This window comes from Equus asinus, chromosome 6, assembly GCF_041296235.1.
Source record: "Equus asinus isolate D_3611 breed Donkey chromosome 6, EquAss-T2T_v2, whole genome shotgun sequence".
NCBI lineage: Eukaryota > Metazoa > Chordata > Mammalia > Perissodactyla > Equidae > Equus > Equus asinus.
Window position 1 is genome coordinate 69,806,453 of NC_091795.1, and position 27,761 is coordinate 69,834,213.

At 36.7% G+C, this 27,761-nt stretch overlaps 1 protein-coding gene across 6 annotated transcripts in view; it reads left to right on the forward strand.

Moving 5' to 3' along the window:
* The window catches only part of MAP4K3 (mitogen-activated protein kinase kinase kinase kinase 3), a 192,572-nt gene that overhangs the window by 89,170 nt on the left and 75,641 nt on the right, over window positions 1–27,761 (forward strand). For 5 of the 6 annotated variants that reach the window (XR_011504080.1, XR_001396757.3, XM_070512205.1 and 2 more), the window contains 2 exons: window positions 13,342–13,432; window positions 24,738–24,802. Coding sequence is in view for 3 of the 6 variants with exons in the window: in XM_014832871.3 (XP_014688357.1) it covers window positions 13,342–13,432; window positions 24,738–24,802 (156 nt within the window). In the remaining 3 variants the exon portion in view is untranslated. Of the gene's footprint in view, window positions 1–13,341; window positions 13,433–24,737; window positions 24,803–25,940; window positions 26,154–27,761 lie in introns of those variants that run through there. The other variant, XM_070512206.1, reaches the window with a different exon arrangement.

Consider the following 27,761-nt stretch of genomic DNA (forward strand, 5'->3'; position numbering starts at 1 on the left):
CTTTTAGGCAGTTACGGGGGAGATAACAAGAAAAACTTTGAGTTTTGTTTCTTAAAAATAATCAGCCTAAAATAATCCTCATGTTGAACAAACACTTTTCTGGGTGGCAAATTTTGTTCCCTCTTCAGTACATTCTATGATGTTCACATGATGATGACATCACCTAACAATGCATTTTCAGAATGTATTCCCATGGTTAAGCGATGCATGGCTGTTTTATATCAGTAAGAATAAAATATCCCACTCTTGCCTGGAGAATCTAAGTCATTTCAACATAGAGAAGCAGTCTTACAGCCAGGATACACAACTTCAGATAAGGGATTTCTGGACACAGCATCCACATCTATCTTTGTACTTCCTAAGGAAAGAGGACCTTGGGTTCAGTTTGCAGTCCAGTCCCAAAGGAGACCCCTTTACCCACAGCTCTGCTTTGCTGCAAGCCTATCAAAACCCTGCTTCATATAAATTACGTTTAAACGCCACTCTTCCCAAAATCTTAAAATAACTCTTATCTTTTCCTCTGTTTTGTGAGATGGCCCAGGTTCCTCTGGTGTGTGGTCTTCCTCATTGCAGTGGGTCAGTAAACCTGAGTTTGTTAGGCGACAGGTTTTTTTCCTCTGGTCTTTAGGCGGATTGGGCTAGCGCACCGCCAACTCTTGAGACCTACTTTGAAAGAAAATTAAAAATGGATCAAGATGAGAGCTTGTGGCAGAAATTGCTAGTAAAACAAAACTCACTAGTAAAACAGAACTCATGTGCTTTCAGGTTTCATTTTTAAGTTCTTATAAGGTGGTATATCTACATTATGGGTCTCTTGAATCTTTTTTTCTTTTTGTGTTTTAAAATCAGAATTTTAGAGCCATAGGGAACTGTGTAGGTAATCTATCTCAATAGTTGTCAGATGTTTTACAACTTTCAAAACTTGTCATAGAAAATACCTGTGCAGCAAAGTACTGTTTGAACACTCTCTTAACCCTAATTCTCACATTTCATATTGCAGAAAAATAAGCACAGCATTTATAATTTGACCAGAGTTACACATCTTATTTATGGATCTGATTCTTGACCCATTATTCTTTAGTTTTTCACACTAAAAAAATAATATTTAAGGGGGCAGCCCCATGGCATAGTGGTTAAGTTCAGCACGTTCCACTTAGGCAGCCTGGGTTCACAGGTTCAGATCCCGGCTGCAGACCTACACCACTCGTCAGCCATGTTGTGGCAGCGACCCACATATAAAACAGGGAAAGACTGGCACAGATGTTAGCTCAGGGCTAATCTTCCTCAGCAAAAGAACAAAACAGTGTTAAAGTTACTTATAATTACTCATTTGTGGTGATGTTTGTGGCAGTAGTTATTAAAGTAGAATATAAATGCAGATAACACTGATTAATTAGGGAGCAATACATGGAAGAAACTCATTCCTTCTAAATGGGAAAGCTCATTCCTTTTCTAACACAAATACTGAAAAATACTGAGGTTGATGAGCAGAGAAATTCATAGTAAAAAAAATAGGCTATTATATTCTGTTTCCATGAGAGCAACATTAATTAAATTGTGGGGCAAAATTTTAAAAGTGTGAGAAGGTACCAGTAAGACCTCATTCTATTTTTTCATGAATCTCACATTTAATGAATCTTCTTTCCTGTCAGCTTTTGACATTAGTTTTTTTTGTCCTGAGTGTAGGAGAGGTACTTTCTCTACTTTTATGTTTCATCATAGACTGACAAGACTTCAGGGCAACTATTTATCTGGCTCCTTTTCCTGTCTCCCTTGAGTGCTTTAGTGGATCCCTTACCTCCACTTGTTTATTCAGTGCTGCCATGTGTTTATTGCCATTGTGAAGAGAGTCATTGTTACATCACTTACAATAATTACTTTTCAAAGGTTAGTCATGGATTGTTTAGGCACTCTTTAATATATGGGAGCCATATTATGGGCTTGAGGCTGACTATACTGGACAGATTGGATATTTACATACTGAAAAGTAATGCTCAAAAATAAGCAAATAACAATGACTTTTATTTAATATACCTGCAGTTTCTTCCTCATTCCCAACCATGTGTGTCTGTTCAGTGAATTAGCTTCATGAATATTTATTTAGCACTCAGTTTAGTTAGAACAGAGGATACAAAGACGTGTTCCTGCCTTCAAGGAGATTGTTATCCAATGTGAAAACCAACTAGAGTGTTTATGTAGGCAGCAGCCTAACTACAGGGATTTGCCTGTTGAGCAAAGCGTGTGTATAGTATATGAGTTGTGGTACTGGCGATAAGGAGTGGTGGTGGCTGTGACTGGAGGAACTTAATTAACTCACAGGTCATTGAATAGCTGGCTTTGACTCTCTGTTTACTCTATTAAGCGCTTTAGATAGGGAATATGTAGGCAAGGTGCCTTGTGAAAGGATGCTAATAGGAAGGAGTAACTAATATATCCTGATTCATTTGGTGGGTTCCATAAAGGTCGTGAGGTTCGTTTCACTTGGTGTAATTAAGAATGGAACAGTTCAGCTGAGCCTTAGCTGCCTAAGATTTTGCCAGCAGTATGGGAGAACGGAGGATATTTCATATGAGGATAGTGTGAAGAAAGCAGAGGTGGTGCTGACGTACTAGGCCTTTTGGGGAAATAGTTTCGTTTGACTAGAGTGATATGCTCAGTTTGGGCGTAGTAGGAAATAAGATGAGCAAAGCAGATTGATGATAGTTCATGGAGAACTGTAAATACTAGCCCAAAGATTTAGACTTCGGGATTTGTTTTTTCCACAGGTTAGCAACATGGTCAGTATACATAGGACATATTGGAGAAGAGAAACCCTGGGGCTCAGAGGACCTATTACTATTACAGCTTCCACACTTGAGTAGCATGGAAGGCAGGTATGACTGCATGAGATTTTAGTGTGGAAGAATAGGACTTAAAACATGACTGATAGGTTACAAGGGATAAGGGAGAGGTGCAGTGTATGTGAAAATGGAGTTTATGGGAGAATAGTTGCTTTACTGTTTTGATTTTAGGCACTGGTATTTTCAGAAGTTTTATTTAGCTGTTATTTATGCCTGCTTAGCCTCAAGAACAGATCAGGAGCCACTAGAAAACTTTATTTTTAAATCAAGTCTTGGGAGAGAGAACTAGAACATCAGAGAGCTTGAAGCGTCTTGCAGTTAAAACTATCCCTACACAATAGACTATGGTTCTTGTTGGTAAGCATGATAAAGATAGAAAAATTTTTACCCCTTGTCTTCTTCACCTGGTTTAAAATCTATACCATGCTTTATTTTTCCTCTTTCTTTTCTGACTCCAAAAACGTTTTTTTAGCCTACTGCAAGCCTACTTTACATAAAGGAACTCTCAGTATGCTGCCACAATTTTTAACAGAGTAGGGGGGTATAATCCGGAGGACTGGTACTGGAAATTTACTTCTGAGTTATGAGTACCTGCCTTATGTTGGATCTTCCATTGGAGCTACATTGGTAAACTTGGCTCTCAAAAGAAAAGCTAGATTCAAGTAAGAGAAAAGGAGAGAATCTCAGGTTAAGCCATTCTTCCCTCACTACTTGAAGACCATCTGTTCACATTGGGGAATGTTTCAAATAGACCTTTAAAATGAGAAGGGAGGGGAATGTGGTTCTTTGGGGGTGAAAAATGTTACTCTTTACGTCTAAAGCGCAGATATACATACAGTACCTAAACAGATATGCACAATATCTGTGGCATTAAAATTTCATGGAGAGAGGCCATTAGGAAAACAAGGTTGAGAGACACTCCATTAGAGTAGGAGTTTTTTGGGGAGTGGGAATCATGTTTTCTTGAAACCAAAAATTAAACTTAATCGTCTGACAGAAGCTATTTTGGTATACCACTCAGGATCTTTTAATCTTTAAAACTGTTTTGTTTCACCAAGGGAATTTCTTCTTGATCCTGTTGAACCCAAGAGTTGATTCCTAACAATTTATGCAAATGTAAGCGATACTTATCTTAAGAATTGTTAATCAGGAACACTTTCTAAAAGATGGTCAAACAAGTAAATAAGCTATAAGTTATTTTCATCGGATGAAATATTTGAGGAGTCATTTTCTTTATTTTGAATCCTTATATATTGCTATTATAGTTAACTTTTATATTGAAATATCTAGAAGTCAGTAGGATTATTAGATACTTCCTTTATATTTTTGTGTGGTAATAATTGTGGTTTGAGTATTTCTCCAAAAAACAAAAATTGTGTCCAAAAACTAAAACTACAGATTCTGTGGTTTTCCAAAAAATATTTTATAACTGTATATTGTATTTACTCAAAGCCAATTTATCATCTTTTTAAAATTATCCATTGGATTTCATGGTACCCTGGTAGTTTTAGTAATTGGATTTCAATATTTCCTGGTACTCTGGTAGTTTGAGACAGTAATTGACAGCTTGTTTAAGAGAGTCACAGGTCTGAGAAGTGAACCATGAATTACTGAAATACTGATAATTCCATTTGTTGTTTCTATAATATGAATGGAGTTTATAAATTATGTATTTTGAATGGTACCTCATATACAATTAGAAAGTAAGTTAAAAATGGCCTTATAATTAAAACACTTGCATGTAGCATAGATGGACAATCCCACTTCTCTGTGTTTAAAATATAATGGAAGCAGGATGATTTATGAGCAAAGTACCCATAACATGACCATGAGAAACCTTGTTTCCCACAGTCTAAGTTTAAATTTTGCTCTCTGGCCATTGAACCTTGTGTGTGTGTGTGTGTGTGTGTGTGTGTGTATGTCTGTGGTGAAAAACACATAACATTAGATCTACCCTGTTAACAGGGTACTTTTTAATCTTACATGATTGAAACTCTATACCTATTGAACAGAAACTTCCCATTTCTCCCTCCCCTCAGCTCCTGGCAAGTACCATTTTACTTCGTTTCTGTGAGTTTAACTGCTTGGATACCTTACATAAGTGGAATCAGGTAGTATTTGTCCTTCTGTGACTGGCTTATTTCACTTAGCGTAATGTCCTCAGGTTCATCCATGTTGTTGCATAATCACAAGATTTCCTTCTTTTGTGTGGTTGAATAATACTTCATTGTATGTATATACCACATTTTCTTTATCCGTTCATCCATCGTCCCTCAGTGGACTTTTAGGTTGTTTCTACCTCTTAGCTATTGTGCATTATGCTGCAGTGAACATGGGAGTGCAGATAGCTCTTTGAGATCCTGGTTTCATTAGAAGTGGGATTGCTGGATCATATGGTATTAGTTCTATTTTTAATTTTTGGGAAACTTCCACTCTGTTTTCTGTAGCAGCTACACCATTTTATAGCCCCACCAACAGTATACAAGTGTTCCAGTTTCTCCACATCCTCCTCAATGCTTGTTATTTTCTGTTTTTGTGATAATGGCCATCCTAACAGGTGTGAGTTGATACCTCATTGTGGTTTTGATTTGCATTTCCCTGATTAGTGATGTTGAACATCATTTCATATACCTGTGGGCTGCCATTTGTACGTCATCTTTGGAAAAATGTCTGTTCAAGCCCTTTGCTCATTTTCTTTAATCAGGGCTTTTTGTTTTGTTTCTTCGTTATTTGTTTTTTTAGTGTTGAGTTGTAGGAGTTTCTTATGTATTTTGGTTATTAACCCCTTATCAGATAAATGATTTGCAAATATTTCCTCCCATTCCATAGGTTGCCTTTTTACTCTGTTGTTGATTATTTTCTTTGCTGTGTAGAAGCTTTTTAGGTTGATGTAGTCTCACTTGTCTATTTTGCCTTTGTTGTGTGTTTTGTGTGTGTGTCACATCCAAGAAGTCATTGCCAAGACCAATGTTATAAAGATTTCCCCTTGTGTCTTCTTGTAGGAGTTTTATAGTTTCAGGTCTCGAGTTTAAATCTTTACTCCATCATAAGTTGATTTTTGTGTATGGTGTAAGAGAAAAAGGCTCAGTTTCATTTTTCTGCATGTGGATATCCCGTTTTCCCAGCACCATTTGTTAAAGAGACTGTTCTTTCCCCATTGTGTATTCTTGGCACCCTTGTTGAAAATCAGTTAATCACGTATGTGTGGGTTTATTTCTGTGCTCTCTTATTCTGTTCCATTGGTCTCTGTCTGTCTTTATGCTAGTACCACACTATTTTGCTTACTATGGCTTTGTAATATGTTTTGAAATCAAGAAATGTGAGGTCTCCTGCTTTGTTGTTCTTTCTCAAGGCTGTTTTGGCTATTTGGGGTCCTTTGTGGTGGTTCCATATGACTTTGGGTAGCATGGACACTAGCAATATTCAGTCTTCCAATTCATGAATGTGGAGTGCTTTTCTATTCATTTATGTCTTCTTTAATTTCTTTCAGCAGTATTTTGCAGTTTTTAGTGTACAAATCTTTCACCTCCTTGGTTAACTTTATTCCTAAGTATTTTATTCTTTTTGGTGAGATTGTAATTGAGATTTTCTTAATTTCCTTTTTGGGCTGTTCATTGCCTGGTATACAAACAAAACTGATTTTTTTATGTTGATCTTGTATCGTGCAACTTTGCTAAATTCGTTTATTAGTTCTAACAGTTTTCTTGTGGAATCTTTAGGGTTTTCTACGTATAAGATCATGTCATCTGCAAACAGAGATAATTTTACCACTTCTTTTCTGATTTGGATGCTTTTTATTTCTTTTTCTTGTCTCTCTGGCCATAGGACATTTAACATGATCTAAGATAGACAAAAAATAAAAAAGATGAGAATTCTTCTGGGTATATCAATTTTTATATAAGAGCTACTTATTTTAAAGTAATATCTGTTAAAGAAATATTCCCACTTTTTTTTTCCAGGTGAATTTAATGATATATTTTTTTATGTTTGAAAAAAGTTCAGTTGGTATTTTGATTGGAATTACATTAATTCAGGGTTTAATTCATGAGACAATTATCATCTTTACTGTAGTAAATTCCTCTATTCAGTTCTTCTATTTTTTCAGGTCTTTTATCTCCCAAAACACTTTGTGTATGGCTTACACGTTTTAAAGCTTATCCTTAGATGTATACTTTAATTTGATGTATCTATTGTAATTTGTTAACTTAAGGATTTTTAAAATTGTTTCTGATTGTTTTTTCAATTGGTTTTTGTTAGCTTGCTTTCCAGGAACACAATCATGTATGTTATAAAAAGTGAGAATTTTGTATTTCTACTATTTATAGTAACCTATTTTTTTCTCTTGTAGGTTTCAATTGCTTAGTACTTCTAGAATAATTCATTAACTTGTTCATGTTAAATGTCTGTTTTGTGTTGGAGACGGACAGTGAATAAGTAAACATGTAGTATGTTAGATGTGATAAGTGCTATGGAGAAAAATAAAACAGAGTACGGATGTCCTGGAGTTGTGATTGTGGATTGCTGGGGCTTTTTTGTTTGGTTTTTTTTTTAAAGATTGGTGCCTGAGCTAATGACTGTTGCCAATCTTCTTTTTTTTTTCTGCTTTTTCTCCCCAAATCCCCCCAGTACATAGTTGTATATATCTTAGTTGTGGGTCCTTCTAGTTGTGGCATATGGGACACTGCCTCACTGTGGCCTGATGAGCGGTCCCATGTCTTTGCCCAGGATCTGAACCAGCAAAACCCTGGGCTGCTGAAGCAGAGCGTGCCAACTTAACCACTTAGCCGTAGGGTCGGCCCCTGGATTGCTGTTTTTTTGTAGAGGTATCAGAGAACCTCTCAGCTTAAAGGCAGCGTTTGAATAGAGCCCTGAAGGAGGTTGGGAAAGCAAGCCTAGCGGGGGGTGGAAAAGAGCACATTAGTTAGCCCGAATAGAAAGTGCAAAGACTCTGGTCAGGAGCTTGTTTATGGTATTCGAGGAAAAGCAGGGAGGCCAGTGTGGCTGAAATAGCATTAAGGGGGAGAACAGTAGGAGAAATAATGTAGAATTACAAATAACAGATCATACTGGATGATAATAATAGGAGGTAGTAGTTAGTGAACAGTATGTGTGAGGCCTTGTTCTAAGTACTTGACAAGTATTCTTTTACCTCATCCTTACAATAACCTTAAGAGGGCATCTGTTATCTCCATTTCATAATGAACCTGACCTCAGAGAAGGAGAGAGAAAACCATTTTGCCCAAGATCATACAAGCAGAAAGTTGTGAAACCAAGTTTCGTAGTTCGATATTTTGATTCCAAAGTGCATATCCTTAATCATGACACTATACTAGATATGGTAATTCCAGTAGCAAAGTATAGATTTAATGTTATAGAAATAAGGGAATTATTTAAGGTTTGACTTTAAGCTATTATAGTTATGATTATACACATTTTATGTCCCCAGTAAGTTTCTTACAGTCAAGGAAAGTCTTGTTCATTTCTGGAACTCTACCCATAGTTTCTAGTATGTTCTCCTTTATATCATATTAGCTATTCAATGTATGGCTGTTGTTGAATGTCTTCTCAAGAGAGAACATCCTAAGAATAATCATCTTTATCAAAATTAAAGCATTAGATATTTTCACAAATACTATATATATACACAAAAGTACACTCACACACTAACAGAGTTGTAAGCTAGAGGGTAAATCATATCTATAGTTAACTTGCTTTTAAAATCTTTAAAAATGATAATTAAAAAGTACGTTTAATTCTGATCTGCTCTGTTGTTAGTTACCATGTTAAATAACTATTGATACTGCAAAGAATTATTTCATTATAATAACATTTGTCTAGACACTTCTGGAAAACCATGTCAGATTATAAGGGTCATGAAGATGTTCAACATTTAGAAGAGAGAAAGATGACTAAAGGAAAATTAAGAAAACAAAGGAACAAAGTAAGAAAACAAGGGATAATTGAGAATGGTGACTTGTAAACTCATGTTTACTTCATGGGGGACAGAACTAAGGAAACAGAGGATACCCAGTTTACAAATAGACCAAGATTTGGTTCCCTGAAGACATGAACCTACTGGTCTGTTGGTTCACCTCCCAGTACAGATAATCCTTAAGTTTTCCCTGTTTAATTTTTGTATCACCTCTATTTCCCTTAAATGTGCAGACACGTGTCATCTGCCTTCAGACAGTAACTTGGACTTAGATACGTAAACTGTTCAGCAGACCAAGATGGTAGTACTACCTCCCAGCCAATAGTTCTATTTTGACTGCTTCACCATATTTATCTGAAAACAGTGTTTATATAATTATTTTATTGAATTTTTGCTCATTTTATTAAAAAAATGAGTGGATAGTTTGTTAATTCAAAATGCTTATGTTAATGATAAGAAGAGTAGGTCTTTACACCAGTGAAAATACTCGGCATACCAAAAAGGCAGTCAGTTGGATATCCGTTCGATTTAAGATTATGTATTATTTTGTCAAAGAAAAAGTAAAAAATTTTATGAAATGTTGGAAATATGATGATTGTCAGTTTGTATCTAAATGGCAAGGAGGTATGAGGGATTCTAACTCTAGTTTTCAGGGAAAGACCCACTCCCATAACATTCAGGTTTCCTCTTTTGCTCTCACACATTTCACTAAATATAGCTATTTCCAGGAAAGCATTGTATACCAAATAGAGAGAAATGCCTATAATCTTGTTCATTGTCTCTATTCTTTATCTATTAAATAGAGGAACCGAGTCTCTTATTTGTTAATCCAGTAAAACATTTGTGAAGTACCTACTACAATTTGGAAAACCTTTTTCGTAAATGGATGGTAATACTTACATTGGCTTAGGATAATGATAACTACTGTAATAACTAAACTAAAACATATCAGTGACTTAACATAATAAAATTTTATTTCAAGTTTATGTAATAGTTCAGTGCAGTTGCTCAAGTTGTTGGATGACTTTTTCCCTTTTAGTGACTCAGGGACCCAGACTTCTTGCATTTTCTCGGGCCTCACAGTGTTATGTAGCCTGCTGATGGGGAAGGAAAGAGAAAAGGACACATGATTTTTGCTTGCATTTCATTGATAAGAACTAGTCTCTTGGGCACATTAATATTCACATTGACTGGGAGATGTTGTCTTCGACTGGATAATTGCCTCCCACCAATAACGTCCATACTTTGGAAGAGAGAGCACAGATTATTTGTGAATGGGTAGTCAGCTCTGCTACAATAGTAATAATATTGATAATAATAGCTTATTAGTTTCCTATGGCTGCTGTAACAATTCACCACAAACTTGGTGGCTTGAAACAGCACAAATTTATTTTCTTAAAAGTTCTGGAATTCAGAAGTCCAAATGGAGTTTCACTGGGTCAAGATCAAGGTGCCAGCGGGGCTGTACTCCCTCTGGAGATTCTAAGGGAGAATCTGTTTCCTTGCCTTTTCTGGCTTCTAGAGCTGCATTCCTTAATTCTTGGCCCCTTCGTTCATCATCAAAGTCAGCAGTGTAGCATCTTTCTTCTTGCCTTCTTATAGTCGTCTCCCTCTGGCCCCCTCTTATAAGGACACTTGTGATTGTATTTAGAGCCTTCCCAGATAATTCAGGATAATCTTCCTGTCTCAGGATCCTTAATTTAATCACATCTACAAAGCCCCTTTTGCCATATCAGGTCACATACAGAGATTTCGGGATTAGGACCTGGATATTGTACCTTTGGGGGCTGTTATTCAGCCTACTACAAACAGTTAACATTTACTGAACATTTAATACGTGTGAGAATTTTGCGTGTATTAGTTTGTATTTTTCTGTCTGTTTACTTGGTTTCTTCATAATCTGCTCTACTTGTAGTCTTGTCTGTTTTTCTCAGTTAGGCTTTTCTGTTTGTTTTTCACCATCTTCTAGAAGGTGTCTTCATTTTGATGTCTAAAATTTTTATCAAAAAATCCTAGACTCTCAGGATTGCAAAGAATTTTTAGAGATTATCTAATCTAACCATCGTGCTCTGCAGTGTCCAGTGAAGTGTGCTGGGATTTTGGCGAGGGAAAAGGGAGAAGCTTATTAGTTTATTCTTTGGAATATATTTCTCTGTTTCTTTTGAGCTTTGACGGAAGTCCTTTAAATCTACTATTAAGCTTCTTTGGATTATTAATGTATTTAACTCTGCTTTCTTTTTTCCTACCTAAATCTATCTTTTTCAGTTACATTTTAAAATCAAGTTGTGGATTTTTTCTTTGGATTTTTTCCCACAAAAATGTTGAATTTAATTTGGCCATTCTCATAATCTTGTGGAGATGACTTAATAGGAAAAAAAGGATGCACTTTGGATCAACAGCATTTCAATAGGGAAGAAGTAGTTGAAGACAAAAGCATTCATAGGTTTTAGTAGAAAGCACAGGAGTAGAAATAAGCAATTAATTGTGTAAAATGTTCTCATAACTGGATGAAATAAAACCAAAAGCAGATATGCCTGATTTAGAGTCATCATGTAGAAGAATTATGTGGTCTCATAGATTCGTTCAGGCAACAGATTTATTAATCACATGTTAGGTGCTAGGATTCAAAGATGATTAAGGCATAATCCTGTCCTAGAGAACAATAGTGAGCACAGAGACATGCAGACATTGGTCAGTGTCATAAGGGCTGTGATACGTGCAAAGATCACTGCAGAAGTTGTGATGCTTATAGTTGTGAGTAACAGAAACCACAACTCAAGGTAACTTAAACATTACAGGGAATTTAATGGTCATGTACAGGTATATCTGAAAATTACAGAGGCAGGCAAGGCTTGTGTAGTAGCTAAATTCCATCGTCACGTGCCTGTCCTCTTCCCCTTCTTTTGCTATTTCTCCTCGATGTTTTTGCAGATCAACTTTATCCTAAACCTGGCTCCCTTTGAGGTTGCGTGATGACTCCTAACAACCCACAGGGCTACCCCTAAAAAGAGAGCTGCTGTCCTCTAACCCTCAAACTGAAGTCCTAGAGTTTACTCTGACTAGATCAACTTTGATTTCATGCAGCCCTTTCACCAAATTGGGTAAAAGTATAAATGAGAGGCAAGTGAAAAGCAAAATTTAGAACTTTCAAAGAATTTAGTATATCCCTGAAAATTGGTATTAGTCTCATTGTGGCTTTATTAATTCTAACTTGGATTTTTCTTAATATACTGAAAATCAGTAATTCTTAATGAGTCGAAATGAGCTCAGAGGAGGATTCTAGTGCAGTGATTTTCTTCTAAAATTTTGTAGTCATAAAAGTGTCCTGTTCTCTCTTTGGAGATCTTTGATTTTGTACTCACTTCATTGCAGAAATTAAGAATCTGACAAACTATCTCTTCTCCCTTACTTCCTCCCGTGTAACTGGGGCAGTAGGTGGGTTTTGATTTTGGGTTCAGGTGGTTCATGGTTGACTACGTCACATCTCCGTTATATTTACAATAGGAAAATGCCCAGAACTGTCAGGGCTTGCCATAACGACCTCATACTATGATTTGAACAGTAATTTGGGAAACTTTCTATTTTTTACTTGGCTACTAATATACATTTAATCACACTATTTATAGTATATAATGCTTTAAAAACTGAATTATTAATACAAAGCTACTTTAATTTGAATGTAAGCACTTCCGTTTGTTCCCTGTCTGCATCATCTCTGGTTCACCACATTTACATTCACTGCAGTTCTCCTTCTCTCTATGATAAGTGTTCATTCAGGAGCCATAGCATGTGATACTGCTATGGTATTGCCAGATCTTGGTTTGAAGAATTCGGGCAGGGAAGGAGTAGAAGGAGAGATTATTTGCTAAGAGTCTGACCAGGCTTAAATACAGTCTTTCTGCATCTCAACACAGTTGGAACAAGGCACTCGACAAAGGATAAGCCTGCGTTTATGGGCCATCTGGTAACCCAGTACTGCTAGAATATGGGCCTCTCGGCTCTGTGAAGAGCCAGTGGAGGTACATTTGACACGCTTGCTATTTAAAGGTTCCTGCCCTAACTTAACAAAGAATTACTTCTTTGTGTTAAAATTATATTAAATGTTATTTGATAATAAAGGAAAAAGTAGTGTATGTTTTTTAGTGGATTATATGATGATTATATCTATCCAAGGTATAATAATAATAATAGCAAATGCTTTTTATAGGGCTTACTCTGTGCCAGGCACTGTTCTAAGCATTTTACATATATTAGTCCATTTAACCGTTCCAACAGCCCTATGAGTTAGGTTATTATTATTTTTATCTCTATTTTAGAGACAGAAATTGTCACAGAGAAGTCAAGTAATTTGCCCAAGTTTACACAGCTTAGTAAAGGACAGAGTTGGGATTTGAATCCAGAAGTCTGGGACCAAAGGTCATGCCTTTAATCACTGTACTTTGCTTTCTGTCAAGAGAGGACTGAAATTGTCATTATAAGTAATATCAGTAACATTATTATGTTTTGAAACAAATTGATATTTTGAAACTTACCTACTAAATATTCAACATACTTGTTTTTTTATTCTAGGAGAAGACTTTGCAGTTGTGCAGCAAGAAATTATTATGATGAAAGACTGTAAACATCCAAATATTGTTGCTTATTTTGGAAGCTATCTCAGGTACATTGTTTGTTTCCCTTTTGAAAAACAATAATGATTTCTATCACCTAACACATTTAACAAAATAAAGTTAGCTCTAATACTGTTTTGTAGTTTTCTTCATGCTTTGAAGATAGGATATTTTCATATGAATGGAATTTTTATTTATGATCTGTTTATGTTAATTCTGTAACCAGTATCATAGTCTGTGCTTTGTCTGTTGTGCTTTTGGGAATCGGATGTGGTTTCAGTGAGGAAGCTGACAAGTGAAAACTGACTTTTATGGTTAGTCTTCCTGTGGTAGACTAGACATTTGAATATGCCATTCTGTTCCCCTTTCTTCTAGACTTGGATGAATTTGGAAAGTCAGGAGCCTCTCTTGCTGTTATGTTTTTGTTAGAACGTTTTTTTTCTTTTGTGTTTCTAGCCTCAAAATACTGCATCATCCCTTCCCTTCATTTTGTCCAAAGGACTAGGAACTATAATTATTTCACTAACTTCTTATTTTCCCAGGTCCTGAAGTGAACTTAGAAAGATTGTGAATTTGCTGTCCCTTCTTTTGGTTTGGTAGAACCAAGCCTGGTTCCCCAGGTCATATTTCATAGGGAATGCCCTCAAGGTCAAATCATGTTTGTGCATTTACTTCTATATGTAATTGTGAGTTGAACACTGTGACCTGGTTGTTTTTTAAAGTTCCTTCCAAAGGGAGGATTGGAGAATACATTCTCATGTATTAAAAAAATTCTTCTGAGTTCTGATATAGTGTAGGGTATATAAGGATGTAACTTATTGCAGCTTCCATTTTTTGGGTGTGAGGAAGACTGGCCCTGAGCTAACATCTGTTGCCAGTCTTCCTCTGTTTGCTTGAGGAAGATTGGCTTTGAGCTAACGTCTGTGCCGATCTTCCTCTATTTCATATGTGGGATGCTGCCACAGCATGGCTTGGTGAGCAGTGTGTAGGTCCACGCCTGAGATCCAAACCTGCGAACCACAGGCCGCTGAAGTGGAGCACGTGAACTTAACCACTATGCCACCAAGCTGGCCCCTCAGCTCCCATTCTTAATGCAATCCAAGTACAAAACACCTTTCCTCTTCTGATGTTGGCACAACAAATGGAAAAGACTGGGCACTTCTGCCCTCTCTTCTTTCCAGCTTGTGAAAAGATAATCAGACCAGCTCTTCTTGATTCTAACCACTTTTGGACAGCTTTGATTGCTCGACCTTCATTGAGGTCGAAGGGTGGGTTTATTGGAGACCTTAGTTCACATAGGGACAGGTACTACCTCCAGGTCAATGACTATTACCTGGATAGTTAGTGGGTCAGACTATTACAATGGGTTCTTTAACAACCAATTTCAAACTACTTTAATGGTAAGTGGTTCAAACAGCAACCTAACACAGACAGATTCTGCATCAATTTATATTTTATGGACAGACCCAGTACAAGTAGCTACTGGATCAGCTTAAAGAAACAATCTCTTAAATCAGTTAAGTTTATGATACAAGTAATTGATTACTGCCCATACATTAAAATCATCACTTCAAAACAATGTGTTTTACTGTTATTGGTCCTAACAAAATAACCTACTTAGACTCAGTTAGGAGAAGCATTACAAAGTTTTTCCCACCCAAGGGCAAACAGATCTTTTAAAGAGTTTTTGTGTTTTCCTTTGATCTAAGAGTACTTCTCAGACATGCTTGAGTCTTCTAGAACTGTAGGACCATCCAAAGCGTAACTTGTTATTCCAGGATAGCCTCATCCATTTATATGGCAACCTTGGTATGGTGAAATGAGCGTGACATTTTTGCCACAGATACAGTGGTATGTTTAATAGTTAAGAGCTTGAGTTCTAGAGTCAGATTGTTTGGGTTGGTTGAGTTCTGACTCCATCGCTTATTAACTGTGTTGACTTACAGCAAATTACTTAACCACTCCATGCATTTGTGTGTTTCTTCATCTATAAAATAGGGATAATAATAATAGATATAATATGATGGGGATAGCTACAAGGATAATGGGTAAATACATGTAAAGTGTTAAGAACAGAGCTTAGAACATAATAAATGCTTAAGTACCATCATGTTACTGTTTCATTTGATGTTTTCAACAACACTGTTAGCAGTATTACTCCATGTTAGGTGATATGTCCATTTTATAAGTAAGATGCTTGAGAGAGTTTAACATCAAGTATTTAGTTTACAGTCACATTTCAAGTTACTGACAGTAGGGTTCTAGTTCTTTCCATGATACTGTGCTCATGGATCACATTTTTGACTTAACCTTTTTAACTTCCTTGCCCAAAGAGCTGACCAAATAGACTACCAATGCCCCTCCTCCTTTAAAAAACAGACAGACACACACTAAACTGGACCTTTGACCTTCTGGATTACTTAGGCAAGAGCCTTCCCATACAGGTTAGGCAGCAAAATGTTTGATCTTGTTACCCATGGAAGTGCAGAATTCTTCTTGGGTTTGTATCCATTTTTGTTGATAAGTTTTGGCTGTCGCTTGAGGCAGATTACCACAACTGCCTAGTAAGACACCCATTAACCTTCCCTTCTAGGTATCCTCCAAGAGAGCCAGTTGGAGGTTGTGCTTAACAAAAATTATATTTAGTTTTCGATTTCAGGAGATATGTATTCTGACTGTGTTTTGAATATCCTTTTTTAAAAGTAAACTTTTTATATTGAAGCAATAGCATACATATAGAAAAGTGCACAAATTCGTTTTATGTATAGCTTGATGAATTTCTTTAAAGAGTACTTTTATTTTAATCCAAATATAAGAATTTAAAGGGCAAAATTGCCCAGAAACCAAAATAAAACAGGCAAATTAGAGTCATTTTTTTCAGTAGAGCTATGTTTTGGAGTTGTGTGATCTAAAATAGGAAATACTGGTTTAAGTAGATGATTTTATCATGTAACTGGTGTAGCTGATGAAAGTGATATGAAAGCAAGTGGTAGTGTAGTATAAAACAGCAATTAATCCTTTTTCTCTAGCTCTTTTCTTCTATAGAGATTCTTCCCTTATTCCTTAATTAAAGTCCAGACTCAGCCAAATTTGGAGTATGGAATACTAATGGTTAGACTTGTAGGGTGTTAGAGCTGGAGGGGACTGAGAGATCTCGTCACTTAGCCCACTCTTTGTTATGGATGAGAAAATGGAGTGCTAGATAACTGACTTCTTTAGGTTATCCTTCTACTCATTGTTGGCGCTGGGACTTAATTCCGGCTCTGCAGATACCTAGTCGGCTGTTTTTTTGGTATACTATATTACTTAGCCTGGGAAGCCAGATTTAATCTCAAAGGGAACATGGTTTCTTGCATTCTTTTTCCTTACTGAATGATTTTACAAAAGGCAAGGAACTTGTTTGTTTTAACTTGATACAACCCTCCTAAAATATATACTGTTCTTAGCGACTTTCTTCCTTCTGTCTTGTTGCCGTTATAGCATGGTATAACAAATTTAGACAAAAATTTGAGGAAACTGAGTTAATGTCCTTTGACTATTAATAAATGTTCCTCTCAGAGAATCAGGCTTAGCTTCTGAATCTACTGAATAGATGACCAGCATATAGTTAAGTTCAGAAGCCTAATTTATAACAGGGTAGCTGTGCTTGCTTCCTGTAGAAATACTGAGATTGAGTGCCTGTAAAACAGAATACCTAGCATTCTTCTTAACAGGGCCTTCCCTACTCTGCCCCTCTGTATCTTTAAAAGTCTATGTTTATGAAGTGCCTAATTACACATACTGTACAACAAGAACTGGATAGACAAAAGTTTTTCCTGGAAGTTTAAAATTTAAAGTAAATAATCCTGGTTTGGTGTATATTTTTATCTGTGTATTTGTGTGTGTATATTTATAAAGCAACAGATTGAAATCATCATAGAGCTGTTCTTTATTTCCAGTAGAGCTTAACTGTTGCTTCTTTTAAGCAAAGAATAATTTTAATTTGAGGTTCCTTCTAAGCATTCATTAGCCCAGCATGTCCTTTAAGAATAAATTAAGAAAATTGAGACATTTCTCTCCAGTTTAAACTCTTCAAGCTTAGGTGGCATAACAACAAATGCCCCTCAGAAGATGAGCCAGTAGAAGATCAGATCTATACAGTAAAAACAGTTTTATTTAGATCAGATGTTTTAAACCTTTGAAATCCAGAGTACTAGTTTAGATGAGCATAATTTATCTCATAATAATAACATATTTGTAAATCACCATCCTTTACAAAGTGTTCTTACATTATTTTTTAGGATGTATAGAGTGCTGAAGATGTAAAGATAGATAACACGTAGTCCTTGCCTTTAAGGAGTTTATAATCTAATAGAAGAAATAGACATGAACAGATAATTGCCGTGTAATATGCATTAGTGCATTAGGTGCATTAATGATTTCTGTGTAAGACACAAAGTGATAAAGGTTGTAGAGATCTAATTTTGTCAAAGTAAGGGCATCAGAGAAAGCTCTATGAATGATGCATTTTCTAAATATTGGGTGCTAAAGGATTAGTAGACGTTTACGATAGTGTGTGTATGTGTGTAGAAAGTCATAATTTCTGGCAAAGAGAATGCATGCATGAAAAATCATGAAGTATTCAGGACACAACTAATAGTCTCAGAGCTTGAGGGGAAAAGGGTATAGTTGCAGTGGGTAAGGCTGTGAAGATGTAGGCAAAAAGGGAACCTTGTATGCCTTCATTAGGACCTGTAGGTATTGAGCATACTTGTTGACACAGAGGGGAGTGTATTCTGTCTGGGATGGACTTGGGGTGTAGGGATTAATACAAGGAGTTCAGTTAAGTTTATTACAGCAATCCAGGAAAGAGATGGTAATCTCTTAAATTATATAGAAACAGAAATTTTTTTTAGAGCCAGAGACAGGGCTGGGAGGGAAACCACAGGAAATACCTTTTTGAATGTTCACACTATGAAAATAAAGATTACAGTTAAGTCACTTTAATTTTATACCTAGCCACTCTTAAAAAAAAAGGAACTTTTAATCTTGGGATATGTTAGATTTACATAAAAGTTGCAAAGACAGTATGGAGAGTTCTCTGAATACCCTTCACTCAGCTCTCCCTAATGTGAACATCTTATGTAACCGTGGTCCATTTGTCAAAACTAAGAAATTAACATTGGTACAATACTGTTAGCTAAACTAAGATCCTTCATCCAGATTTCACCTGTTTTTCACTAATGTTCCTCTTTTGCTTTTAGTTTTCTGTTTACCCTAATTCAAACTACATTCATTTCCTTCAAATGCAGTAGCAATAGTAGTAACAGTAGTTACTTCAAATGCCCTGGAGGTGGGTTAGCAATGTGCCTGGCCGCTTCTACGTGCCAGTGGCATCTTCCTAGTTGTGACAACCAAAAATGTCTCCAGACATTGCCCATGTTCCTTGGGGGGGCAAGGACCCCCAGTTAAGAATACTAAGCAGAAAATTTAGTGGAACCACCTTAAGAGATACAATCTCATACTAGAATTGCTAGGATGTTTTCTGTAGAACATTCGTTTAAGGGATGCTGATAGTGTGATTTGAAAGAAAAAAGGGTCTATGGAAAAAATAATTTGAGGAATAGTGAACTGAACAGAATTAGAGAAGTTTTATTTCTTCCTCTTCCTCATCCTCCCTCTCCCCTCTGCTCCTTCTTCTTTTTCCCCTTCTTCCTCCTCCCCCTTCTCCCTTTCCTGTCTTTCTCCATCCCCCTTCTCCCCCTCTTTCTTCTTTTCCTCCTCCTCTCCCCACCTTTTCCTTCCTCTCCAACGCCTCCTCCCTCCCCTCCCTCCTTTCATTTTGTTCCCCCTCCTCTTGCTTACTGCAGGATTTCTCAGAGCCTTTAATATACCAGTGGCATTAATTTCCAAGAGAAGACTAGTAAGTGGCACCCCTAAAACTGATTTAGCTGTACGGTCGTTTCTTTCTGGAAGCATCCTTCACATAGGATTACTGTTCAGTGACCCATTCTCTAGAAAATTTGCTGAACTAGTGCCAGGTATAATTCTAGAGAGAGAGGTCACGTTGTATCCCCCCGAGTCCAGAGCCGCCCTCTCCTTGTTAAAAGGGAAGCAGATGGAGAGGTTACCTATAACTTTTTGGAATGCAGTAGTTTTTGCATATCTGTTTAAAAATGAACCAAAACATCTTAAATTCAACTCACATTAAATAAATTATCTTCTATTAAAACATCTAGCAGTTTTTGAATTTTTTATTTTCCACATTGATAGTGAGGTTAAAGTTGAATTATTTTGCTGAATATAGTGGAGTAGCCATTGGCAAGTGCTTTGGTCAGCATGATAACCCACAGTGAAGTACAGGGGTCGGAGCACTGCATGTGGGGCATAGCTAGCCATCCTGTCCCAGGGAGAATGACTTGGTGTGCCAGTTTCTAGCAGACGTTCTATAGCTGCTGATTCTTGGTGATCTTGCTTAAATTTTATTTTACTTTTTAAAATCATGTTATATTTGGGCAAAATATATAAGTGATTATATTAGTTTGTTCAATCAGTTTTAAGTCTGTGAAGTGTTACAAAGTGTGGGAGGATTAAAAATTGTGTTACAGGCGCCGGCCCCATGGCGTAGTGGTTAAGTTCGGCACGCTCTGCTTCAGCGGCCCAGGTTCGCAAGTTTGGATCCCAGATGTGGACCTACACCACTTGTCAGCCATGCCATGGTGACAACCCACATATAAAGCAGAGGAAGATTGGCGTAGATGTTAGCTCAGGGCTAATCTTCCTCAAGCAAAGAAAATGTATTTTAGAAATTATAAGATTTCCAGTTTAGTGAAATAGTTATTGGAATGCTAGTTTCTGTATGCCCTGGTAAACATTGAACTAGAAGATGAAAATAGTGAACTTTTTCCCTTCCTACTTTTTTTCTATTCCCTGTAAGATAGTAAGGTAATTTTACAGAATAAGAAGAAAGAAATTCTAAGGATTTGTTGTGTCAGGGAATTAATAGTGGTACATTGAATATTTACCTCAGTGGTTAATTTTATTTCAATTCAGATCCCCAGGGACAAAGATTTTATAATTTATTGGCCTGCCTAAAATGGGCTGATTGACTCAAGTCCTTTCCTATTAGGCAGATGGCTTGGTGAATGACCAAAAACAAATGCAGATTTATCATTGCAAGAGAGACATTCATGGAACAGATGGAAATTATTTTTCTAGTAAACTCAAGCTTTTTTGATAATACCAGGCTTAATTAAATAGAATGTGATAAAGGTAAAGTATTTTAGATATCTTAAAAAGTAAAGTATTAATATATATTTATTCCTGATTTTTTTTTTTGTCTGTAGGTTGGAATGCCATTTCACATAGAATGAATAGAAAATTGTGTTTTTAAGCAAGGTGGAAGAGGGGGATAGAACAGCTTCAAGTAGAAGATGATGTAGTATTGAAATATATAAGAAAGCAGAGAACTCATTTCCTGTGTCTATTTTCTCTATCAAGGAGAATTGTTTTCAAATTGGAAAGTGTAGGAAAAGCATTATAAAGAAGGAATTGAAGCATAAGATAGGTGAGTAGGTAATTATAGAGTAGCTAGACACTTTAAATGAATCTAAGCGTTGAGATTTATATAAATTATATCTCATTATACTGAAAATTTAGCAAATGTGATTGTCACCCACTATAAGTGAGTGTCTTGAGGCAAACAGGAAAGGTATCCAAAGTGATCAGCAGTGACCAATTTGCAAAGGAAAGGGAAAGGTGATTTTGAGAAAATACAGACTATTAAATTTGATGGCATTCATCAGTCCCCAGGAAACATCTAGGATAAATTATTAATCACATAATTAGTGAGCACTTACAAGAAAGAAGTGGTGATTAGTATGACTATGGTAAGAAGCCATGTCAGACCAATCCCATCTCTCTTCTATTATTTTTCTTAAAAAAAAAAAAAGTCAACATTATTTACACTTTCTCCAAGCTCCAGAAGGAATTTGAGGTTACTTAGATAAGTACACTACAAGATAAATTATAACAAAATGGGTAGAAAACAGCTTACATTTATCGTGCTGTGTTCCAGGTCCTTTACTAAGCAGTTTGCATGTTATTTCATTTTATCCTAAGCAGACCCCAAAACAACGACATTCAACCAGTTTTCGTAAGATGTGTGAATTCCCCACTGCGTGTTCTGTAAGCACTTGGGACAGGTGTTCTATATGAAAGATTCACGTGCAGCACATGTGAAAATATTTTAGAACAGTGATTCTCAAACATTTTGGTCTTAAAACCTGTTTTATTCTACACTCTTAAATTATTGGGTACCCCAGAGAGCTTTTTAAATGGGTTAATCTATTGATATTTACCATCTTAGGACATTTTGAAACACAGTAATACATAAGCACTTATTCTAGTAGCTGTCAGAGGAATGATATCATGTAGCCTCTGGAAAACTCCACTGTATTCTCTTGAGAGAAAGAAAAGGCAAATGACAAGTAATTTCTTAGAGTTATTATGAAAATGGCTTTACCTTGCTGACCCTCTTAAAGGATCTCAGGACCCTCAGGGGCTCCCAGACTGCACTTTGAGAACCACTGCAAAGGGAAGGATCCAGCTCACCTGGAGAGATCAGGCTGTGGAATCTGGAATTACACGTATCAATTTGGAGCCTAAGCATTATTCCAAAGAACATTGGTTGATGGACTGCCAGAGTCTTATTCCTCAGTTTAGGCAAAGGCAGAGAGAGAGGTGCCAAATGGTAATTATAAGTAATCTACATAGTTGGAGCACCATTCATGTCACCAATGGAAAAAAATTATTTCTAACATTCCTTAAGCTCATTAGTGCAGGTCACAATAGCTTATAAGAAAAGCCCTTATGATAGCTACCTCTGGAAGGTAGACTGATTAGGGTCTTTCCAACCAGCCACTTCTGGAGCCTGGTTGGGGGCAGTATATTTCCAATTAGAAATCTGTGTCATACTGTCTATGCTGAAGTATTTTAAAGTAAAACAGAGAGCTAATAAGTTATATGTTAGAAACAAAGGGATGTGAGTCAAAACTACCTTATTTTTTTAAAGAATGAGATTTAACAAATAAGGACAAAGTTCTATGCATAGTTTCAGTGAACCAGTTATACAGATAAAGAGCTGGAGAGAAAGCACATCTGACCATCTTTTCCATTAAAAAGATGCAGAGGTTTTGGTTAACTTCAAACTGTAAATCAGCAGTTTAATGCAGTTGCTAAGAAACTGCAGATAGTCTTTAGCCAAATTAATACAGTGTTCAAATAAGGGAAATAATTGTTAGATTCTCTGGGAGATTTAGACTTCTCCCTGGGTGGGAATCTCCAGTGATAAGTGACTTCATCATCTTGTATAAGATCACACGTCTGCCAGCCCTAGACATCCATTCTGAGAGGTCTGAAAACCAGGCCACGGGGCAGCTAGCTCATACTTTACCATCAGCTGTCATGCCTCAGTTTCATTGGTATGTGGACCAGCTATGAATTTTAGATCCTGATTGGCTTCAAATTTCTTCTTCTGGGCTTCACTACCTTCAGCTTTGCCTGTAGAATCATGGTACTTTTTTATTCTGTACTCCAAGTTAGCTCACCTTCACAGTCTGAGATTTTGTGTTTCCTTGTTGTATGTATGCTGTATGGTCCCTTGCACCCATCCAAGTCAGCTCATCTCTCAAGTCTGGTTATCTCACCACCACTGTATGTGATCCACTCCTGAGAACAACTTCACTTTTTAATACACTGTTCATGCAACACTCAGAATAGTACTTGATTCTGGGTGCTGCATTTTAAGAGACACTGACAAATGGAGACCATCCAGATGAAAGTAGCTAAACTGCGGAGTCTACAAACCAAGCATTGTTTTACAGTGTGACCCCAGCCTATTCTAGCTTCATTTCCTACCATTGTCCCTTCAGGTAGCTTGTGTTCAAACTCAACTAAATCACTCATAGTCTCAAATGTGGCATCTTCTTTCAAATTTTCAGTCTTTTGCTTCGACCCCTTCCCTGTCTCTCCGTGGTGAATTCCTACTTTAGCTTCAAGACCCAACTCAAATGTTATCTCCTCCCTAAAAACTTCCCTTGATTTTCCTACGTATTCTTACCTCCGGGTTCTCACAGGACTTTGTCCATGCCTGGATTATACACTAATCAAATTATTAGCTAATCCAGGGGTTAGTAAACCTTCTCTGTAAGGGACCTTATAGTAAATATTGTAGGTTTGGTGGGCTTTGTGTGTGGCTACTCAACTCTGCTGTTTTAATACAAAAGCAGCCACGGATAATACATAAATGAATGAGTGTAACTGTGTTCTAAGAAAACTTTATATGGACACTGAAATTTAAATTTGATATGGTTTTCATTTGTCAAGAAATACTGTTCGTCTTTTGATTTCTTTCCCCAAACTATTTAAAAACATAAAAACCATTCTTAGTTCCTAGGCTGTGCAAAATCCAGCAACAGGCTAGATTAGGTCCACTGACCATAGTTTGCTGACCCTTTATCTAATTTATTTGTTTATTCTTTCAGTCATTCATGCATTCATTCATTCATTTATGGAACAAATGTTCATTTGCTGGATATTTTTCTAGGCACTGTGAAGGCAGTGGTGAGAAAGACATATTGTTAATGCAGAATCTTTCTTCTGTGTTACAGTAAGCTTACTAAGTTCAAAGACTTTCTATTCCATCTCTGCCCCCTGAGAATATTGCATTTCCTGGTCCTTTTTGAGATGAAGTAATGAATGATTGAACAAAAGAATGAACAAAGGAGTAAACTATTAAATCTTTTCTAATTATTTCTCTTGTCACTTGATTATGGTATCTTAGAGTGTGTATGTGAGAGAGATGCTATCTAAAGACAAGTGATAAATTTTAACAGGGCTTATTTTGGAAAATCTGTGTTGAATCTAGAGAAGAGGGTAAAGTTTACACTTTGTTTTGTTAATAAGAATGCTATCCAAGTGAGAGAACTTCCAGATGTACTGCCGTTCTGCGATGAGTCTTCTACGGAAGTTTTGCTGTGAGCCTTTTGATGAACACTTAACTTTCATAATGTCTTGGGGTAGCTGGGTAACTGGGGGAGGGAAAGTTTTTAACTAAAGGGAAATTTTCTCTTATTTGAATGTACCTGATGACGTCTTTATATCCTACAAGTGATGTATTTTAAGGGTTAAAATCATGGATGGAGTTATAGTAACGCATTATATTAAGTAACTCATTTGCTCATACAGATTAACTAGCTTTTTTCTTAGATAGCGTATTGCATTATGTGGTTTTTCAAGGTTACAGCATACAACCTGTAAATAGTTACCTCAATTTTAATCATGAAAATGTGATACATGCTTATTTTCTCTTTGTAGGCGAGATAAACTTTGGATTTGCATGGAGTTTTGTGGAGGTGGTTCTTTACAGGATATCTATCATGGTAAGACCAAAGTTATATTTTATAGAGATTAAGCAGAATTTCTTAAAATATAGTTATTGTGTTAAAATATTGATGTTTTGAGGAAAGTATATTTTATCATTATGTTATTTGGATACATAAAGGTATTTAAGATATATATGGATGAGAATGGAGCATTTGCTTTATAAGTTGGAAAATTATATGCAGGTGAATTATTTGCTAATTCTAAAGAAGGCATATTAGATATATTTTAGTTCGAAATTTCAAACTCAGACTTGTAGAAAACATGCAAAGGCCTTAATGGCTAACACCAAGCCAAAAAGAAGATCCACTTGATACATGAGTAGTGTTAATACAAAGATAATCGATTTTGCTCTCATATATTCAAGAAGCATCAATAAAATGTTTATTCTCTTAGATGCCAGATTCTGGGGAGTTAAGAAATTATTAAAACATTTTTCATTGGAATCTCAGTGGCATATACAAGAGAGATTTGTAAAGTAAAATAAACACTGTTTACTGTCTTTCTCTTGCTTTCCTGTTCTGGTTCTATTAATGAATTATTGTCACAAACTGCAAAGTAGTTTATTCTTTTACTGGAGGTGTGCTTTTGATTAATGTAGAGTGAAATAATGTCTTAACAATTCATGATGTCCATTTTCTGAAAAAATATTTTGGAAAATTTTTCTCATTTTTTCATATAGAACTTGGGCTCGTATTTTCTAGTTTGAGGCCTCTTAAGTGATGTTAGGGGCTGATTGTAATAAAGCAGATGTTTCAAAGGACTATTTGGATAGGAGTTTTTACTGTTTCCGTTTCACTTCACTATATCTTATTGGTAAAGATTTTACTTAACATAAAGATTGACATTTTAATGTGTACTGCTAACTACAGTTGGAACAGGTAAAAGGAAATGATAGATTTTCTGGAATTGTTTTAGAAGGCTAATGAAGAAAGTGGGCTTTAAATTGGTCTTTAAAGGATAGGTAAACTTTGGGTAGAAAGAAGAGGAAGAAGTGCATTCTTGGAAATGAAACAACAGTAGAGTGACATGAAGGTGTGACACGTATGAGATTTCTTTTATTGGTGAGGAAGACTGGCCCTAAGCTAACATCCGTGCCCATCTTCCTCTACTTTATATGTGGGATGCCTGCCACAGCATGACTTGCCAAGCAGTGCCATGTCCGCACCCGGGATCCAAACCAGCGAACCCCGGGCTGCCGAAGCGGAACATGCGAACTTAACTGCTGCACCACCGGGCCGGCCCCTGTATTCACTCTTGACTGCACCTAAGTTCTGACCAGATGACCTCCTCATGGTGCTGTGTACTGCTCTTTGGCTAGTGTACAGTGCTGTCTGTTTGCACAGCTGTGTAAGACATATGCCTTCATTTCTTCCTGTGTGTCTCTTTCTCTATCTTTCATCACATTGTCATTCTATGGGGCCTACCTTCTTTTCTAATATCCCTAATACTGGTGGGGATTTTGTCTGTTTTTTGCAAATGTATACAAACCATGTTTTGATCTGTCATGCAAATTTTGCAAAGAACTTACTCTTTTTTGGGTAAAGCCTGTTTTTTTTCTGTTATTTCCACTTATTTCTAAAGTATCATTAAGCCAATTTTTTGGTTTGTTTGTTTTTGAGGAAGGTTAACCCTGAGCTAATTACTGCCAATCCCCCTCTTTTTGCTGAGGAAGACTGGCCCTGAGCCTAACAGCCATGTTCATCTTCCTGCACTTTATACATGGGAGGCCTACCACAGCATGGCTTTTGCCAAGCAGTGCCGTATCCGCGCCCAGGATCCAAACTGATGAACCCTGGGCCGCTGAGAAGCGGAATGTGCAAACTTAACCGCTGCGCCGCCAGTCCAGCCCCCGTCATTAAGCCAATTTTTGTATTTTGTTTTACTGCCCTTAATTCCATCTCTTAATCCATATGATTTTTTTTCATTTAAATCTTTTAAAAGGGGGAACTGTTATCTATTGCTGTATAACAAATAATCCCAAAATTTGGCAGCTTCAAACAACAACTGTTTATTGTCTTACAGTTTCTGAGGATCAAGAATGGCTTAATTAAGTGATTGTAGTTCAGGGTTTCTTATGAGGTTGCAGTCAAGCTGTTGGCTGCGACTGCAGTCATCTGAAGGCTTGATTAGTGTTAGAGAATTTGCTTTCAAGATGGTTCACTTACATGGTTGTTGGCAGAAGGCTTCAGTCCTTGATGGCTGTTGGCAGGAGGTGTCAGTTCTTTGCCACGTAGGTCTCGCCCTGGGACAGCTTGAGTATCTACACCCTATGGCACTTGGCTTCCCCCAGAGCAAGTGATCCCAGAGAGCAAGGAGGAAGCCACAAACCTTTTATGATGTAGTCTCAGAAGTTGCTTACTGTCATTTCCACCATATTTTGTTCTTTAGAAGAAAGTCATTTCTGTCCAGCCCACCCTCAGAAAGAGAATTAAGTTCCAGCTTTTGAGGGGGAAGTGTCAAAGAATTTGTGGACATATTTTAAACTACCACAGGGGCAGTAAGGGAGGCACATTTTGAATTTACATTTTTTTCATGAGCTCCTTCTCCTCTCCTTTTGTTTACTTTTTCTTTAAAGAACTAACAGAACCTTTTATTTTTCCAACATAGTAGATTTTCCCCTCTATTTTCCATGAGACATTTTTCTTTCTGTTTAATTTGTCCTTTAACAACTTTCCACATTCTATTATATCATTTATGGTGAATTGTTTTCTCATTTATTTTATACTTTTGAATTTTGAGATTATCTTCAGTGGGAATTCCGTATGGCTTTTGAGAGTGTGGCCTTCCACAGTGTTCGTTTTTCTTTTCTGGGACCCTAGTGACCCCATTGTTTCCAATATTTATTTGAACCCTAACCCTGAGTGAAGAGGACTGTGGTGACGTTCTAAGAGGAGACATTTTCCCTATCCAGATCCCAGGCCATGACACACAAAACCCCTAGTCCTCTCCTTGTAC